The sequence below is a fragment of the Asparagus officinalis genome, chromosome 3 (assembly GCF_001876935.1).
Source record: "Asparagus officinalis chromosome 3, Aspof.V1, whole genome shotgun sequence".
Classification (NCBI taxonomy): Eukaryota; Viridiplantae; Streptophyta; class Magnoliopsida; order Asparagales; family Asparagaceae; genus Asparagus; species Asparagus officinalis.
Genome location: NC_033796.1, coordinates 3,176,037 through 3,195,097, shown reverse-complemented (window position 1 = coordinate 3,195,097; position 19,061 = coordinate 3,176,037). Strand labels below are relative to the sequence as shown.

Here is a 19,061-nt window from a genome sequence, read left to right as displayed (position 1 = left end):
ATTACATGAGCAGAAAAACTAGTGGAGCTGAACACAACACCTTAAAATTGATGATTTTATCACGGCAAGCAAAAAAAAAAGATAATGATTTTATTGATCCAGGTACTTTCTTTTATTTCTAAGCCCGTTCTTGATACCCAAAGTTCTTGGAGAATAATATCTGAGTGTGCTTTTAACCGGCCCAATCGTGCTGAATTAGGCACGTAATCCAAAAACTCGTATGTGCGCACTTTGTTTATGCGTATTTACGCGTTTCATGTACGCGGATATATGCGCGTATGATTTACGCATATATACGCGTATATATTTTATTTACTCGTATACATGCCGCGTAGATAAAATCACCGCGTTATCTTCCCCATTTTGATTTTTGACGCGTAGCTGAGGATGAACGCAGCATTCAACCGCGTCTATAAATAGAGTCTTGGTCCCGCCCTCTCTCTTTCGAATCTCAACTCAGGGTTTCAATTTTGGGGCTTCTGACGATCTAGGGCTTGCGAAGGTTTCTGATGATCTAGGGTTTGTGCTGGAGGAAACAGGTACCTTCTCCCCTTCTACAGTTTCTCTCCGTTTCTTCAACTTTTTTTTTGGTTTGTTTTTAAAATCTTGGAGCTAGGGTTTCTCTTTTACTTCTGATCAACATCATGAACGGCGGCGGCGAGTTTCCTTTTAAACTGCGTCATCTTCAACAAAACCCTAGAAAGATGGAAACTTGGCGCCTTCAAGTCTATGTTTCGAAATTTATTTTGATTTTCAGGTGAAGCCTCGGCCACTGTATCAAACTGGACCTACTCAAATTTGTTAACCGACTTATCTAGTGTTTCATGGATTTCTTAATACTATTGAGTAGAAAAATACCGAAAGTCCCATTTCGTGGATTTAGTGTTTGCTGTTGATTTTGCAGAGGTGAGCTTTGACGAGTAGAATGATGTCCTTACAAAGTATCACTATCGAGTGCAATTATGCACAGGATCAATGTTGCATTCAAAGAAGAAGAAGAAGAAGAAGAAGAAAATATCATTCACTTTTGGTTTGCCTCCTCTTCTTACATCTCACTTAATTCCAATTTGTAACAGTTGTTTACTGTTTGTTGTTGATTTTCTAGAGGACTGATTTGAGAAGTAGAAAGGAATCCTTGCGAAGTTTCATTATCGAGTGCAATTACAGCTCAATTTCACAGTCAAAATAGAAAGAAGCTGTGATTATTCAAAGAAGAATTCTCCTTCATCCTTCGGTTTTCTCCTCTTCATTAAATTTCATTTAGTTCCATTCTGTTTGGGTTATTTATTTTTTGTTGTTGATTTTTCAGATGAGAGATTTTTATGATTCGAAAGATATCCTTGCAAAAGTATCAATGATCGAGTGCCTGTGAGTACACCGATTTCTACGTAAATTGCACCTTCAATTGAATAGATTAATTGAATTTCATTACTTGTTTTTAATTATTGCGATTACTAATGAATCATTCACCAATATAAATAATGATCTGTTTGCTAAAAGGTTTAATTATATTTGCTGGAGCGTCATATATCACGCATTTGAAACCAAGTTATGGAAGAAAAGAATAAAACATGTGACACTTCTCTTGGTTTCATAGGATCTACACATGTATGTCATCTGCTATCCTCTAAAACCAGAAGAACATGTTGGTCTGGTTTGACCTATCTTGCATGGATACTTCTATCAAGCCACACCCATACCCAACACTTCCCGTACCTGTACCTGTACCCGACACTCATTGGACACTCAACTATATAATACATGATAACAGAAATGTAAAAATATTATAGAAATTTCGATTCTCGTAACATGTGAAAAAAATAATACTGATCTCATTTAATTTATTAAATTTCAATGTATATGAAGTCATGTTCTTGTACCTTATTTTTTATAAATTTGTTGTGTCCAGTACCCACACCTGCACCCACACTATACCGGTACCCGTAACTGTACCCGTACCCATTTAACATAAGTGAAAAAAGTAATACTGATCTCATTTATTAAATTTCAATGTATATCAAGTCATGTTCCTTTACCTTATTTTTTTATAAATTTGTTGTGTTCAGTACCCACACCTGCACCCACACTATACCGGTACCCGTAAGTGTACCCGTACCCATGTAACATATGGTTTGATGAAGCTTATTTTTATAATTGCTACATCTCTAGAAATAATTGGCAATTAATCTATTTGTAAGCTAAAGACTAAATAATATATGTTTCTTGTGTTAAAATGTTTATGTTCATTGATACAGAGCATTCATCATTCCCACGTAAAAAATCCATTGTCTTAATCTTAAGCTGCTGTTTTGGTTGTCTTGTTGGAAATGGTAGAAAACTACTCTGTAGACTGAAAATTATACTCTTGTGGGTTCTGATATGTGGTGATTTGCGGGGTAATTTTAGTGTTTATCCCTTGTCAGATGGTCTTATAGTTGATGACTCGGGTAAGATAGACAAGAAGGTTTCTTTGCTCAGTCAATTTAAAGTGGACCAAGGGATTAAGAAGTATCTTTACTCAGTCAATTTAAAGGGGACCAAGGGATTTCTTCTGTTACCTGTGTTTCCATTACTAAATCAATTTATCTCTCTCTCTCTCTCTCTCTCTCTCTCTCTCTCTCTCTCTCTCTCTCTCTCTCTCTCTTCTCTCTCTCTCTCTCTTATGGACAGGTGGAGCTGGATGCATTTGTTATTTCAGGTGTAGCAAAAATGTGCAGCATGTGGAATTTATTGGAATGAAGCAAAGTGAAAGAGTTGAGCACAATTCAGTATCTCTGAGTGGAGTTTGCATCTCAGAAAAAGTTGAATCAGGGATATCATGCAGTAGGGTATATGTCTGCAGATTTATCATATGGAACCTACTTTATCTGCTATGCATTACCATGTGGAACTTTTAGCAATACCTTGTTCATCTTGCTTATGCAACTGAATCATCTTGTGCACATCTGAGCAGGTGGTACAAGTTTCTGGTGGAGGATGGTGGCATCCAAACTCTTATTATCTTGGAAATGGTCCTGAAAATCAGAAATGTTTTGCGTATCTAAAGGTCTGTAACTGTTACTTTTTCATCCCTCGCATCTCTTTAAAGAAAATTGCATTGCCCAAGGGTTTTTATCTGGACTGTCTGCCAGTGCCTTACATTGTCCAAGGTTTATCCATTCCTAATTTCCATGCGACATGGACTTTAATTGGTTGATTGTCTGTATGTGTTGTACCTGTTTTTTCATTTTCAAATATTAAATAGTTTAGTGCTAGAAAACCTTGACAGTACCTGTTTTTTCATTTTCAAATATTAAATAGTTTAGTGCTAGAAAACCTTGACAGAAACTATAGAGAAATATATCTGCACATAGTCTCCTAAATTGTATTGGTGTGTGGGTAACATGGGTGGGTAGTGGTCATAGGGTGAACATAGGCAATATAATATATTTATGGGTTCAGCCCGTGAGCTTACGGTCAAACCGCTCAATGATGGTGATTATAAATCTCCTTAGTCATGAATTCCTCATACTTCACATTTTCTGTAGTTGGTAAGCAATTGGCAGTTTATTAAATTCTCTACTAAATTCTTGAGTCAAAAATGGAGACACTATTCAGTTACTTGAGAATGCTGTTGCTTCAACTTCATATTCTTGATTTTTAGTAAAGTTGACAGAATGGTCACCAAAATACTGCTGAAAAGACATGCTTTTGAGAAACTTCAAGGTTGTGGATCGGTAGGAAGATCATGTGATGGGTGTCTCAATCAAAGCCCTAAGCATATAATCTTTTATTTAGCATATGATAAATCATAATTTTTTATGTACCTAAGGACTTAGGACATTGATGTGAACTGACAGTGATATTTATTTTTCCTTCTTGGTTGACAATCATATCCGTAGTCAGTGGCTATCAGTGAAGGAGAGCAAGCGAAGGGTTTACACATACAACAACATGGAGGAAGCACATTTTGTATACTCCATTACATTTTTGGAATGCAATCCATTCCTATGAAAGATTGTTACATATGGCTGGCAACAGGGTGTGATGATGGAACTGTGCGATTACAAGGTCACTTTCTCAAATCTCTAGTAGTCATTTATCAGTTGGTTAAACTGAAACTTGATATTTTTGCTCATTCTACTTAAAGCATCGTTCTCTTTATAAAAGTAGCCAGCAAGATTGTTTTCCGGACACCATTTGCGGGTATCATATTCTTCAACTCTTGCGAGTTATGGTGACATGCAAACTAAATATTCTTAAATCTGACATTCATATTCTAGCCATTTAGCTTTACATTCCAGTTTTACTATTGTTGGCCAAGTTTGTGTTGCCATGTACAGTGTATAGACTTGTAGAGACTGTATACTGGTAGGATGACTAGATGGACATGGGCATTTCAAAATAGTCATGGTGAGTGAGTGACTGACCCGCCTTCAAAGGATTTTATGGATTTCTTTTGAAAGTTTAGTTATCTGTAATATGGTTCAAAATATTTTTCCTTCAAGGATGATGTAACCCTTATTCAGAATATGCAGATCAAGTAGCCAAACTATCGAATTTGTAGGATATTGCTGCTGGTTGGGTCAGTATCACCATTGTATTTATTGTTTTCCATTTTCTGGATTTTATTGTGTACATTGATTACAAAATATTGCATTTAACTGGTTGATCTTTGTTTGAGAATGCATAGGTGGATTATCATAGAACATGATGCTTTTCGTAGTCTATTGTGCATTAAGTTTACACTAGTAACTCAAGTATAAGCTTAAACATTGAGCCATGTTTATCTTGAGCACGGTTTGTCCACCAGTTGTGCTTAAATCATCCTCTTTCATTCTTTTTAGTACCCCTAATAAGGTATTACTTAAGTGAGTGTTCTCTACAGAGGCTTTGTCCTTGGAAGGTGGTGCGAATCCAAATTGCTTGGGGAGCATGTCTTTGGATCTGCCGTGAGGTTTATATACTTTATATTGAAGACGCACATAAATGCTGTGAGTCAACTTTACAGCTCTAATCAAGGTGTAGCTGACAAAAAAGATGAGCCACTATTACTTATCTCTGTTGTGGCCAAGCAAGTTTTGATGTCTTGGCTTCTACAATATAGGAGCTCAGAAATTGAAAATCTGCACCATGATGGTTCAAATATAGATTCTGAACATGTACGTAGTCCTATTTTGTCAATGTATTTCCAGTGGCTCTCAATTCACATGCCACCCAAGTTTGCAGTGCTCATCAGAAAGTGAAAAGGAAACTGGAAGCTTCTGAGAGAGGAAACTGTTCAACAATGAAAAGTTTCCCAGCCTGACTCAGATTTAACTAAAATCAAGAAACTGAGGCCCAAAACAGAGAGAGCTTATGGATTGGCAAGACAATGACTGGAGTTATGTGGCAGTTGCCGCATTTCTTGTGAAACATGCTGATAGCAGGAAAGGAGATGCCTATTTGTTATCTAGGTGCATATATGTCAGCCATGTTAAATAAGTTGTACTGTATCATTGATTTATCTACGAAATATCTGTCATCTTTCCTCAAATACCAGGTTAAATGTTTGTTTTGTTGTGGTTGCTTGTCGCAATGCTACTCTGATACCGTGGGCTTTTCTATTGCCTTACCGGCTGTGGTATGGAATCCCCAAGCGATCTATTTCATTTTCCTATCACAGGTTGTCGGATAATCAGTTGCTGTAACATATATCTATTTTTCATTCTGCGTGATATTTTTTCTAGGGTTTACTTTTTTACATTGGTTTCACATACATCTCGAATTCTAGCATTGCAGCATTTGGTCATTCCTAGCTTTGTTCAGGATGAAAGTAAGCACTTCATTGTCCAGCATGTTTTGTGTAATAATTTACAGAGCTCAGAACAATTTATCAGAATTGTGCACACAAATCAAACAACTTAAGCTGTTTAAATAATTCTATTTTTGTTCAATGAAAACCTCTAATTGTTGATTCATACGAGCTTTAAATCTGCTGAGAGATGAAGCAAGATGAGATATAAAGAAACTTGGTTACATATTTATTAAGAGGAGTGGGTGGGTGGGGGTAATATATGCAAGAGTGAACTAAAAAATGACAATCAGTTATAATTTAGCTTGGATCAATATATTAATTTGGGTCCTTTTTAGAATACTAACTGCCATGTGCTTTGGTTCCCTCCTCAATTTCATGTGCATGAGAAGTTTCAGCAGCCTTTCTTCCATAGTTTGTTTTCATCCCCTATCCCTTCTAACCTTTTTCTTATCTGCAGCTTCTCCTGATTTTCATTCTCTTGGTTAGAGTTTCTAACTTGATAAATTTTGAAATAAGGGGAAAAAGGAGCCATATATATTTTTAGATATTTTCAGGACATCCTTCTTGTTGTTTGTATATATATTTTTAGATATTTTCAGGACATCCTTCTTGTTGTTTGTGCTCCCATTCTATGATTCACTTGGACATTTAGTATTTTTCTGCTGAAGCTCCTTGGAACTATAATAAAGATGACTTCTTTTTTTTTTTTAGCATTGACTGGTTAGAGTCATTTCTAAAACAGCACGCATCCTAATTAACTTTTCATAATTAACATGAGCTAGTGAACTGCACATTTTGTAGTTGCCATTTTGTTGTAATCGTGTGTGTTTTGGCACTTGCAGATACTGTTAGATCAGGAAATTCATATATCATCATTCGTGGTTCTAGCGATGGAAGTATTACTTTGGATAGTACCACAGCCATTGATGGTTTTATGCAAAGAACTCTGGAATTCAGACAAGAAATGCTTATGTACTGTCAAAGACGTCCACAAACAGGTAGAATAAGCCAGGGAGATGGATGGTGGAAATCCTTGAAAAATCAATCCTCCCAGGAGACTATCAGAGTTTCCTTAACCATGCAGAAGCTGGCAATAGTAGTAATGGCCAAAGTGCCGAACAAATTTCAGTTGACCCCTCATCTTGACGCAAATACCCTAACGAGTGCTCAGAAGAGTACCAATATACCATCATCTGAGATATGTCAGATTTTGCGGTTGCATATTTTTCAGTTCAATTCATCAGTCTGGCGTTCACTGCCTCCATGTTTCAGAAAGAAAAGATTTTCTGCAGTCAAAACCTGAAATTTCTTACCATGTTGTAGTTGTGGAGATGATCAGACAGTGAACTATATTTTCTTTGATTTAACAAGAAAAACAATGAATGGGATTCCTTAAGTGTTCAGCCAACTGATAAATCAAACCACATGCAGGATTGTGCACTAGGTCAGGAGTCAAGTATGGTTTTATGCTTGTTTACTTCTACCGTTGGATTTTATAATTTTACTGATGGGAAATTGATTTCTTTCAGAATTAATCATCACTGAGAAGTATTCTAGTCATGGCATGCGTAACCAATATCAGCTTAGGATACATTATCAAGACAGTTGAGTCAGATCACACTTCAGCAGTTAAAGGTATCGACTAATCAATCTCTTTTTGGATTACTACACAGTCTATATATGGGATGAATCATGCCAATCTTAGGATACATTATTGACACAGTTAAAGGTATCGACTAATCGATCTCTTTTTGGATTACTACACAGTCTTCATATGGGATGAATCATGGCAAACTAGTCTATCAAAATTTTAAAACTAGAAGCAATTTCTTGTATGGAACTTTTGAGTTTCATTTTTTGGTGTGTTTAATGTCACCTGTCCCTGTGGAATTTTTACTTAAAAGACTGGTATATGCTTTCAGCTGAGCATATCAGCCTCCATTAGGCCACGCCACAACCACCACTAGTTTAATGCATATTGCTCACACAAACTATTTCTAACTTCAGACATATGAACTTATGGCACGTGGGCCTTGTCCACTGGTTTGGATCAAAGAATAAGGTGTTGGAAGATTGGTCAATATGGAAAGCTGACTGATCATTCTCATCATGTAGTTAGTGTTCGAGAGCTAGAAGCATTTGATGCAATAAAGTATGGCAGGTGACTGTTCCTTGGTACTCTTCGGATTTCTTTCCTACTTTCAATCAATTGATTCCAAGGTCAGTCCTGTAGGTATTAAATATCATCCACAAGAGAATCAACAACAAAGCCTTTTATCCCAATTTTTTGGGATCGTTTTCATGAATCACGTTCTTCCATTCAGTTCCTCCTAAGTTAAGTGTCATCATATCCTTAATATTTTCTAGACAAGGTCTCTTAGGCTTACTCTAGAGTCCAAACTTCTTGGGGAGCATGGGGGTGAATATTAGTTATCTTTGTTTGGCCAAAGCAGGTTTTGACGTCTTGGCTCCTACAATACCTAAAATGAAAACAAAATTCCTTTACTTTTACAAGTGTTTGTTGATATCTGCTTTTATTTAAAATCAATTATCTCTTGTGTTTAAATTCATTTTTCCTAGAATAATACAACCACGACAACTATAATGCAAAATTAGTTTGGTCTTCTACTTCTAGAGGTTACTTCTCATGTATGACAAGAAAGGACTCTACACCTTTCCACCCCTTGATGTGCAACTTACAAATATCGAAAATTACACTGTATGATCTCTCACTATGCAGTATAATCTTCGAGCTTTCGCACTATGGGGTTATATTGACGGATCTCTTCGTTGTCCATCCAAAACTGTTATTATGCCTTCGTTATCTACATCCTCCATATCAGAAGTCACTTCTAGTAATTCCACAACTGATGATTCTCAGATCACTTACTCTCAGTGGATCTGTACTGATCAACAGATCATGGCATATATTATGTGTTCTGTAGCTATTCCTATTTAACTCCCCCTTGGGCGAGCATCTTCATCTCGTGAGCAGTGGCTAGCTCTCAGTCGCATGTTTGTTCAGACTGGTGCTGCTCGTGAGTATCAACTTCACCAAGCTCTTCAGGATGCACGTCACGGTGATCGGTCTATTCAAGATTTCTATTCCTTATTATCAGACTATTGTGAGGAATTGCAGATGATGGAGGAACCTGTTCTTGAAACGCTTCCAGATTTTGTCATAGCATTTCAAAAACAACGTGACCATCAACAGTTATATCACTTTATCATGCGTCTTCGCTCTGAGTTCGAAAGATTACGTGGACGCATTCTGCATTGTAGTCTCTCCCCAGTCTCCGTGAAGCCGTGACTGAGATCATATCTAAAAAGATCGCATGTTTGTTCAGACTGGTGCTGCTCGTGAGTATCAACTTCACCAAGCTCTTCAGGATGCACGTCACGGTGATCGGTCTATTCAAGATTTCTATTCCTTATTATCAGACTATTGTGAGGAATTGCAGATGATGGAGGAACCTGTTCTTGAAACGCTTCCAGATTTTGTCATAGCATTTCAAAAACAACGTGACCATCAACAGTTATATCACTTTATCATGCGTCTTCGCTCTGAGTTCGAAAGATTACGTGGACGCATTCTGCATTGTAGTCTCTCCCCAGTCTCCGTGAAGCCGTGACTGAGATCATATCTAAAAAGACGCGCCTTCAGATGCTCTCCCCCTCAGTTATTACATCTTAGCAATTACCCTCATCACATACTGTTCTAGCTACTCCTCAGCAATTCTCTTCCTACTGGGGTCCTTCTAACAGTACATCTGATTCCTCTCGGCAACTCTACTATTGTTATTGTAAGAAGCCAGGTTGTCTTATTGATAAATGTCATAAGAGACCACCTCGTCCGACACTCTAAAAGACTCGACCTCAATTTGCTACTGCGGCTGATGTTAACCCTTCTCTTCAAGGGCCGCAGACTTCTAGCCCTCTCTCTTTAGAACACCTATCAGAGATTACTGCATTAATAACCAAGAAATTTAGGCTTAGTGGTGCTGCCTCCAACTCAGATTTTACTGCCTTGTCTGCTCATTCTGGTATTTCTACTCCTTGGATATTCGACTCAGATGCATCTCATCATATGACCTTTGATAACTCTGCTCTTACAAATTGTTCCCTTGCTCCCTCTTCATTATGCATTTATACTGCTAATGACACTCCTCTTGCAGTCTCTCAGTTAGGTGATATTACTCTAAGTTATGATAGTTCTGATCATCTAACATTATCATATCTTCTTCATATTCCCAAATTATTTATGCAACTTTTATCCATTGGGAAAATTACAGATTCTGATTGCACTATCTTATTTAATGTTAAATCTTATGTTGTCTAGGATCACACTGGCCAGAAGATTTAGACAGGTCGTAGAGTTAATGGACTTTATCAGTTGGAGTCTACATCTTTCCATCCCATCCGACATTTGCCATGGGCTCTCTGTTTCTGACCTGCGGCATTGTCGCTTAGGTTATATCTCTTGTTCTCGCTTAAAAATTTTATCTGAACCATGAGTGTTAGGAAATTTAAAATTCTCTACTTTATCAAACTGTACTGGGTGCCGATTAGCTAAACAAATTGCTTTAGCCCCATTTGATTTGATTCATTCTGATATCTGGGGACCTGTCCCATTACCATTATTGTCCGATTATCGATATTATATCAGTTTTATTGATGACTATTCTCGTTACACCTGGGTATATTTCATGCATGCTCGTTCTGATATTTTAAATATTTATAAAGACTTTACAAATATGATTCACACTCAGCTTCATAAATGTATAAAGATATTTCGCTCTGATGGTGCTAGTGAGTATATTTCTTCGGCAATGCAATATATTTTAAAATCACATGGCACTCTCTCTCAGCAATCTTGTCCACCATACACTCATAAACAAAACGATGTTGCTGAGAGAAAACATCGTTACATTCTCGACACCACTAGAGCTCTTCTGATATCAGCATTTGTACCTCAATATCTCTGGACAAAAACATTTCTGACTGCTGTTTATCTTATCAATATTACTCCATTTTCTGTATTAGCTGACACCTCTCCATATTTTCAACTTTGCAAGTCTCAGTTCTGCTACTCTCTTCTTCACACTTTTTGATGTGTCTGTTTTGTCCTGCTTCCAACTCATGAACAAGATAAACTATCTCCACGTACTGCATGATGTGTCTTTCTTGGCTATAGTACTATTAATAAGGGGCATCGTTGTTATGAACCTACTATTCGAAGGTTTCGTATTGCCCGTCATGTGACCTTCTTTGAGAATATTTCCTATTATACTACTTCAGATTCATATCTCTCCTTTCTTCAACCCCCTTCATTACCTTCCATTACTATACATGTATCAATGGCACCTGTACCTTCGTTCGCTCAACCGACTCCCTCCTTCACTCCAATGGCATCAAACGATAGTGCTATTGATTCATGCACACCTCTTGGACATCCGCCCACTACGTCCTCTTTGTAGCAAGATACTCCTACTGATGTCCCTTTATATATGTGTCAGCTTCTTCCGATGTGACTCCTCCCCCTCGCTGAAATCCTCCACGAGATCGTCATCCCCTTACTCGGTATGCTCAATGTGTCACTAACACATATTCTCCTGAGTTTGTCTCTTTTCTTACTGCTATTCACTCTATACATGAATCTAACTCATATTCTGAAGCAGTTAAGTATCCAGAATGACAACAAGCAATGACAGAAGAGCTGGAGGCTTTTCGTTGGACTAATACTTGGGACCTTGTTGCTTTGTCTTCCGGTATTAAACTGATAAGCTGCAAATGGATTTATAAGGTCAAGACTTGATCTGACGGTTCTATTGAGTGGTACAAAGCTCGTCTTGTAGCTCGAGGATTATCACAGGAGTATGGTATTGACTATGAAGAGACTTTTTCTCCTGTTGCAAAAATGACATCCATTCGCACTCTCATTGCTGTTGCAACTGCAAAACATTGACATTTGTATCAAATGGATGTTAAAAATAGTTTTTTAATGGCGATCTTCCTGAGATAATGTACATGCAGCCGCCTCCTGGATTTCTTGCTCCTCCAGGACATGCATGTCGCCTTCGTCGTGCTATATATAGTATCAAACAGGCTCCTCGAGCTTGGTTTGAGCGTTTTCGGCAATCTCTTCTTTCTATTGGTTTCAGTAAAAGTCTAGCTAACTATGCTCTATTTTATTGGTCCTCAGCCTCTGGTACAGTCATTCTATTACTTTATGTTGATGACATAATAATCACTGAGAGTGATTCCTCTGCCATTACTTCCTTAAAGCAATATCTTCAGAGTGAATTTGAGATGAAGGATATTGGATTCCTTCGTTACTTCTTGGGTATTGAGGTTGCTTCCTCCTCTCGTGGCTATATTCTCTCTCAGCAGAATTACATTGCAGACATTCTTGAGTGTGCTACTCTTAGTGATCCTACCATTGCTACCACTCCTCTCTCCACACCGATGGAAATAAACTTGAAGCTTCGACGTGATGATGGTGATCCCTTACCTCAGCCTACTCGATATCGAGAACTTGTCGGAGTATTAGTTTATCTTTCAACAACATGTCCGTATATTGCATATGCAGTACACATCTTGAGCCAATTTGTCAGTAGTCCGACTTTCATTCACTATGCAGCTCTCATTCGGGTTCTTCAATATCTCCGTGGCACTATAACCCAATCATTATTTTTCCCCTGAGACTCTTCTTTGTCTCTTCATGCATATTCTGATGCTGGATGGGCTGATGATGCAGACACTCAACGTTCCACTACAGACTTTTGTATTTTTTTTGGGTTCATCTTTCATTTCTCGGCGTAGTAAGCGTCAAGCTGTCGTCTCTCGTTCTAGTATGGAGTCCGAGTACAGGGCGTTGGCAGACATCATAGTTGAGCTCAAATGGCTCTGCACTCTTCTGCGAGATCTCGATGTCTTTGTTACTTCTCCTATTACTTTCTACTGTGATAATCAGAGTGTCATCTCTATTTCTATAAATCCGGTATTTCATGAGCGTACCAAACATATTGAGGTGGATTGTCATGTGGTTTGACAGAAGCATGCTGCTGGAAACATTACACTCTCATATATTCCCTCTAAGGAACAAATGGCAGATTTATTTACCAAGGTTCAAACTATTTCCGTGTTTCGCTATTTCTTGTTCAAACTCCCGGTGTTCGATCCACCGTGAGTTTGAAGGGGGTGTTAGATAATATCAACCACCCTATATGCGTATAGACGCCTCAGCCGCCTCCTAGCCCCCCTCAGCCACCTCCTAACCGCCTCCTAGTCGCTTCAGCCGCCTCCTAGTGTGCCTACTACTAATTGTGTATATGAGCTACTAATTGTGTATATATATCCTGTAAATCTGATCATCAAATATAGAAAGCTCTCTTCAATACAAACTTAACAGAAACTAAGGTAAAAAAAAAGTTTCATTAAGTGAAAATAAATTACATCGACTAATAAGAAGTTAACATTCATCACTCCACTGCAACTTTAGCTTTGGTCGTCTCTGAACCATTTGCATGAATCTTCTTCGTCTTCATCCCCAGTAACTCGCTAACCTTCTCCTTAGAGATTAATTTCCCATCATTAATCTTTTCTCCAATATTTCTACTCATATTTTCCTTGTGAAGCTTCTTAGCTACATAGGAGTCCAATGAGAAGCCACCAATGGATGCCATTAATTATCACCAAAGAAAGAAATTGAGCTAGAGCAAGATATATACTTGGACTTGTGAGATACATTGTTATCTAATGAGCATGAGGAAATTTATATAGGGTTGTGTTTAGATCTAGGGGACAACATAGTGAGTCAATTTAGCATCATTTCTTGAGATTTTTTTTTATTTTTGGGCAGATATGTTGGAGACAGTGAGATCCATGTTAGGTATTTGCTTTGAGGATGTGACTTGAAGATATGTAGTCATTTCATGTTGTGAAGATATTTTTAGTGCACAAATGAGAAATCAATTAGGGTTAAATTCACAAAACCCATGATCTTTGAGGGGTTTGCACATAACCCCCTGAGCCATTTTTATCCCACAAAAGCCCCCTTAACTTAATTTGGGTCACAAAACCTCCCTGAAGATTAAATTTTTCTTCAAGAACTCCCACATGTAATTGGCAAATAGTTAAAATATTTTTGATAGAAAAGACCCTCAATTTAAGAGAGGGGTTATGTTAAGAGACAAGATTGGGAGTTTGACAAAACCCTGGTCATGGTTTACAAAAACAAAGAGTATAACTCCAAGTTATCAAGGAAAAATCGAAGAAGGCGAAGGAAAAAAGACCTTGTAAATGTAGATCTCAGAAATCTGAGCTTGCTTGGAGATGCGCTAGTCTTTTCAATTAACGTCTCGAAAAATACCAAAATACTTGTACCTCACAAAAAAAAAATACTAATTTAATTTAGGACCTGCACATGAGACATTTTTTCATGCTAAAAAGATTATGCAACAAGGATCTCTTCTTTTTCTTCTTCTGCTCTTTGTCGGTAATATTGCAGCCTCCCTCCTCTCTCTTCTTCATCATCTCCTGCTTGTGTTGCTTCTTCAGCACATGTATCTCAGCCAAGTCCATGCCCACATATGCCATGATAATATTTAGGATGCTCTCTCTCTGTAATTGGAAACTAATGTGTTCTTAATATACACTTGGATGTTTGCTAAGTTTGGAAGGTTAGAGTAAAGTTTACTTTCATTTTTTTATAGTAGTTGTGAAAAGGGTTTAAGTGGCTGCCAAGGCAACGGTCTTTTGACTGATACTGTGTGCTAATTTTCTTGGTGGCCAAGATTCTGGTACAGGAAGCTAATAAAACGTTACACCGTAGAATTTGATTGAATAAAATTTAAGTTCATAGTTCAACAATTGTAATGACCGTAAAATTTTGATTCTAGTTAAAATAAATTTTTGGTATTTTAAAATATTTAATTATGATTTTTAAAAGAGTATTTGTATTTTCTCGATTTTCTAGAATTTTCTATGATTTAAAGTCTAAGTTTTATATTTATTTAAATTGTTTTTATATTTATAAATTAATTTAGTGCAATGAAAAATTCTGGGATTTATCCGTTGTGTTACTGATACTATTACGTATTATTTTAAATAATACGTCGTATTATTATTACTATTACGTATTAATTCTTGTATTATATTGAATTATTAATTACGTATTATTTGTGTAAATTATTGTATTATTACGTATCAGCTGTCGTATTAGCATAACTGGTACGTTTTATCGTGTAGATAATTGTCACATAATTATTTGATTTTAAATGTAAGTAAATATATTTTTATTATTAATTATTTTCGTTTAATTGTACAATATGGGTATATTTTGACAGTTTCGTATCAACTGTTGTATTAGCTTAACATGTACGTTTTTATTTGTAGATAATTATTATGTAATTAGTTTAATTTTTAAGTACCCGAAATTATTTATTTTAATTATTTTCGTTTAAATACCTGAAACTATTTGAAAATACCCCAACATTATTTTGCTCCCGCGACAAATCCCAACAACCCCGTTCTCTCCCTCGGCATTTTTTCAAAAATGACTGCTCCACGCGCATCTCATTTATTAGTTTATCTTATTTTTTTATTATTATTTTTCCCTATTTAAACCAACCCAGCCCCCTCTCTCTCTCTCGTACACACTCTTTCTCTCTCTTCTTTCTCTTTCTCTCTCTCGAGCTCGACCTCACCCCTCCGGACCCCGCTTCCTCGGACCTCGTCGCGCATGCCCATCTGCTCCTGCCTCCCTTCGCCGCCTTGCTCCGCGCTGATCGCCGCTCTCCTCCCCGTCTTTCGGCCCAACCTGCATCACCCAGCGGCTCAACCCCAGATCCACTCGAGCTCCGCCTCTCACGAGACCGCAGCCAGCACCCCCTCCTCTCGCGGCCATCAACTCCGACAGAGCTCCGACGCCACCCTGTCCTCCTCCACCCAACTCTCAGCAGCGGAAAACCTTCCCCGTACCTCCCTCTTCATCTCCGACGAACCGCACCCGCTCTCCAACCTCTGACCTCGCCAACCTCGACCAGTCACACCGGCTCTCCTCAGTCCTCTAGCCGCCGCCAGCGCCCCAGTCGTCATCGGACAGCCGCTCCGACCAGCCTCCTCAGACCCCGGTCGCGGAGCCGCTGCCGTCAACTCCCTCACGCGTGCCAAACTGCCGACTCTAGCAGCCCGAGGCCCGCTGCTGGCCCAACGCACCCAACTCCACCCCTCGCGTCGCTGCACACCCTTCGCCGCCGTCGACACGCCTCGAGCTCTTCCTCCGGTCGCCGTTCGTCGCCCCCACCCGTTGCTGGCTCTGTCGTTGCCTCCTCGAGCTGCTGCACGCGTCACCGAAATAACAAAACAACAAGTAGCCGTCACCGCCTCATCCGCGGACCCGTATCATCGCACGGTAACGACGTATCGGTCCACGATATAACCCGAGGCAAGATTCCGATACTCTTTTGACTTATCATACAATTCTTAGGTCGCTCTGAATTAATCAGCTGCTTGCAAGATCCCTATTCTTGCTCAGTATAATTTTAGATTGATCACAAATTTATTATGCATACGAACTCGTTACCCGAATAAGTATTCGTTACAAATACGGAACTGTCGTGAACATATTGGACTGAGAACTATAACGTATAGAACTGTTGAGAACGAAATAGACTGTGGACAATAACGTATGACCATTCATATTGTAATACATATAATGTGATGACTTGCACGGATTTATTTGACGAATGATATTAAAAATAATATTTTGATAATAGATACTAAAAAGATAAAATAAGATAAAATTATTTTAGATTAGTTTATGATTTTTTAAGGATTTATTTGACAAAATAATAAATAATCAATTTAAGATAATTACTATTTTGGTGAAAAATCATTTTAGAGTAATTATAATAAAACAATAGAATTTTTTTTGACAAAAGAATTATTTTAGAATAATTATAATTTAAAAGAATTTATTTTAGAATAAGTATCAATTTAGAATAATTTCAGTAATTTAAGAAAGTTTTATAAAAAAAATTATTTAGAACATTTATAAATATTTTTTTAAGGATTTATTTTATAAAAGGAATTATTTTAGAACATTTATAAATAATTTTTAAGGATTTATTTTAGAAAAGGGATTATTATGAATTTTTCATGATTTATGTTTCTTAATTTTAATTATGTGATATGTTATGATCTTGCTGTATATGATTAGTTGTGTTTATTACTCTTTGTTATGCTTGAGAACTGTTAGAAATTCATGACTAGTATGGCCTGGTATGTTCTGTTTAAGACTTAGAAACCTGTGTATACGTTAGCTAAGAAAAACAAGAGAGTTGGGATGGGGAAGTTAATGTTCATGTGATCGGAACTGTTGATGTATCTTCCAGACTAGAACCAGTAAACTGTTTCGCACTGGGGTTAGTTTGTTGGGCCAAGTGAACCGTTTCGCACTTGGTTAGTGAAATCGTTTCGTCACCCGAGTTTTGCTTGAGTTCGAACCAGGCCGAAATCGGATTGCGTGTAGTCCTCTCACTGAACCGTTTCGCGGTATTGGATGCGCGTAGGGGATTTGTGAACAGCCAGTTATCCGATGACAGGAGCGTTGACTCTGTGTGAGATGTGACCAGTGACCTGTTATACAATGGCTACGTACGTTATGTGCGCTGACGTACACCTGTTTTCTCTGGTGTACGTCAGATTTAGAGGACGGACAGGTCCAGTATGATGATGCATTAGAGCAGGAGTATGCCCAGCCGGAGTGTCTTCCAGGTGGAACAGAAGAACAAACAGAAGCTTAGCATTTTCTTTTACGTAATCACTGATGAACACTAGATTACTTATGTAGTACCTTACCCTTTAGTCTTTCGATGGACTTAGTCATTTTGCAGTACTTCCTTCTTAATTTGTCGGACTATGTATTTTCCTATTTTAGTTGGACTGTTTTGTAATAAGGGCATGTTTGACCCAAACTTTGTGTCTCGGATGATATTTCAGTTGTGATATGTATATTTTCTATCTGTGTTGTTTATTATATTCTCGCTACTGTGATCGGGGACATGTGCCTTTGCATTGTATTGTTTCCAGACGCTTAGCGTATTAGGTTGAGAAGAAAAGAAAAAAAAATGATAGTGTATATTTCTTCTCAATCTAATACGTCGCGGGCTTGTTCACGTTCTGATTCCCGGTATTTTGGGAAGCGGGACGTGATAACAATTCTCAGAGCATCTCCAACAAGCTCTTAGTTGGGACTTGGGAGTCCTTGTTGGAGAGCTGTCAAGCCCTATTAAGACCATGACCCACCATTTTCAATGACACACCATCCTTCTAACTAATGTTGATATCTAACGAGCTCCTAGTTAGGAGCTCCAACGATATCAAAAAACCCCTCTTCTATTTTATGTTTGTTACCCATTACTTTCGGATATAATTTAAACCTCTTTTATTTGATTCCTACCGTTGGACACGGTCTTCAAGGGAGCGCGCACTTTCATCGACAACCAACATAATCCTATACACTGGTTGTGTTGCTGATTGCGAGAACTCATGGATGGGGTGACCTTCTTCTACGACGTCTGTGTAGAACGACAGTCCGAAGGCCGATCCTTCACCGGTAAGGAGTTGTGAATAAAAGTTTTGGGAGGGTTCCATGAGATTTGTAATTTGATAGGAAAATATAGAGTTTTTTTTATGAGAGAGTTATGTGGAATGATTTGTGTAGTGAATTGAGAATTTATAGAATTCCTCTTACTGTTCATGACAATTTTTTAAATCCCAACGACTAATTTTTAAACGACTAATTTACTGTTCATGTTAATTTTGAAAAATCATCAACGACTAAATTTTAAACGGCTATTTCCGAAGGGTACAAAGGTAAGGGTTTTTTTTGTAAAAAGAATTTTTTTTAATGGTTTGGGAGCTCCCAAAAATGGCTTGGGAGCTAATTTGTGGAGCGTTTGGGAGCTCCGTGGTACAAGCCCCTAGGCTTTGTACCACGCTAGCCCAAGGAGCTCCCTTGGGAGCTTGGTGGAGCATCTCCAGCAAGCTCCCACCGCCAGCTCAACCTTAGGAGGTGTGGTGGGAGCTTGCTGCAGATGCTCTTAATGACTTTGATTTTGTCAAGGTTTGTATAGATGTTATTGAAAATTGGGTCGGAGCTTGGCTCCGGAATGATTTGCAGTGTCCGTGACAGAAAAAATCTCACTAGCTTGTATACTAGCCGTTCTGAGACGGTTCATATTCTGTCAGAGTGAAGGAGGTGTAGGACGGTAGATGTTAT

General features: G+C 38.1%; 1 protein-coding gene across 5 annotated transcripts; it reads left to right on the top strand.

Moving 5' to 3' along the window:
* Nucleotides 346–17,833, top strand: LOC109832665. Of its 5 annotated transcripts, none has more exons than XR_002244838.1 (11): nucleotides 346–539; nucleotides 617–757; nucleotides 905–1,030; nucleotides 1,106–1,234; nucleotides 1,310–1,368; nucleotides 2,671–2,828; nucleotides 2,954–3,046; nucleotides 3,886–4,050; nucleotides 6,619–7,220; nucleotides 7,306–7,411; nucleotides 17,483–17,833. XR_002244838.1 is itself a non-coding variant. In XM_020400062.1 (11 exons), exons 5-9 carry the CDS (start codon nucleotides 1,310–1,312, stop codon nucleotides 7,077–7,079), a joined length of 912 nt encoding a protein of 303 aa, XP_020255651.1. In that variant the 5' UTR covers nucleotides 348–539; nucleotides 617–757; nucleotides 905–1,030; nucleotides 1,106–1,234; the 3' UTR covers nucleotides 7,080–7,220; nucleotides 7,306–7,411; nucleotides 17,483–17,833. The 5 variants fall into 5 exon arrangements, 3 of the variants coding, with proteins under 3 accessions (XP_020255651.1, XP_020255652.1, XP_020255653.1); XR_002244837.1 differs by having other exon boundaries at nucleotides 3,882–4,050; XM_020400062.1 differs by having other exon boundaries at nucleotides 348–539; nucleotides 2,699–2,828; nucleotides 3,882–4,050.

Excerpts from the sequence above, each read along its gene's own strand:
- LOC109832665 (XM_020400063.1), top strand. The coding sequence starts at position 1,310 with ATGAGAGATTTTTATGATTCGAAAGATATCCTTGCAAAAGTATCAATG. Across the intron at positions 2,829-2,953 it reads CAGGGATATCATGCAGTAGG|GTGGTACAAGTTTCTGGTGG; the intron begins GTATATGTCTGC and ends ACATCTGAGCAG. Across the intron at positions 4,051-6,618 it reads TGGAACTGTGCGATTACAAG|ATACTGTTAGATCAGGAAAT; the intron begins GTCACTTTCTCA and ends TGGCACTTGCAG.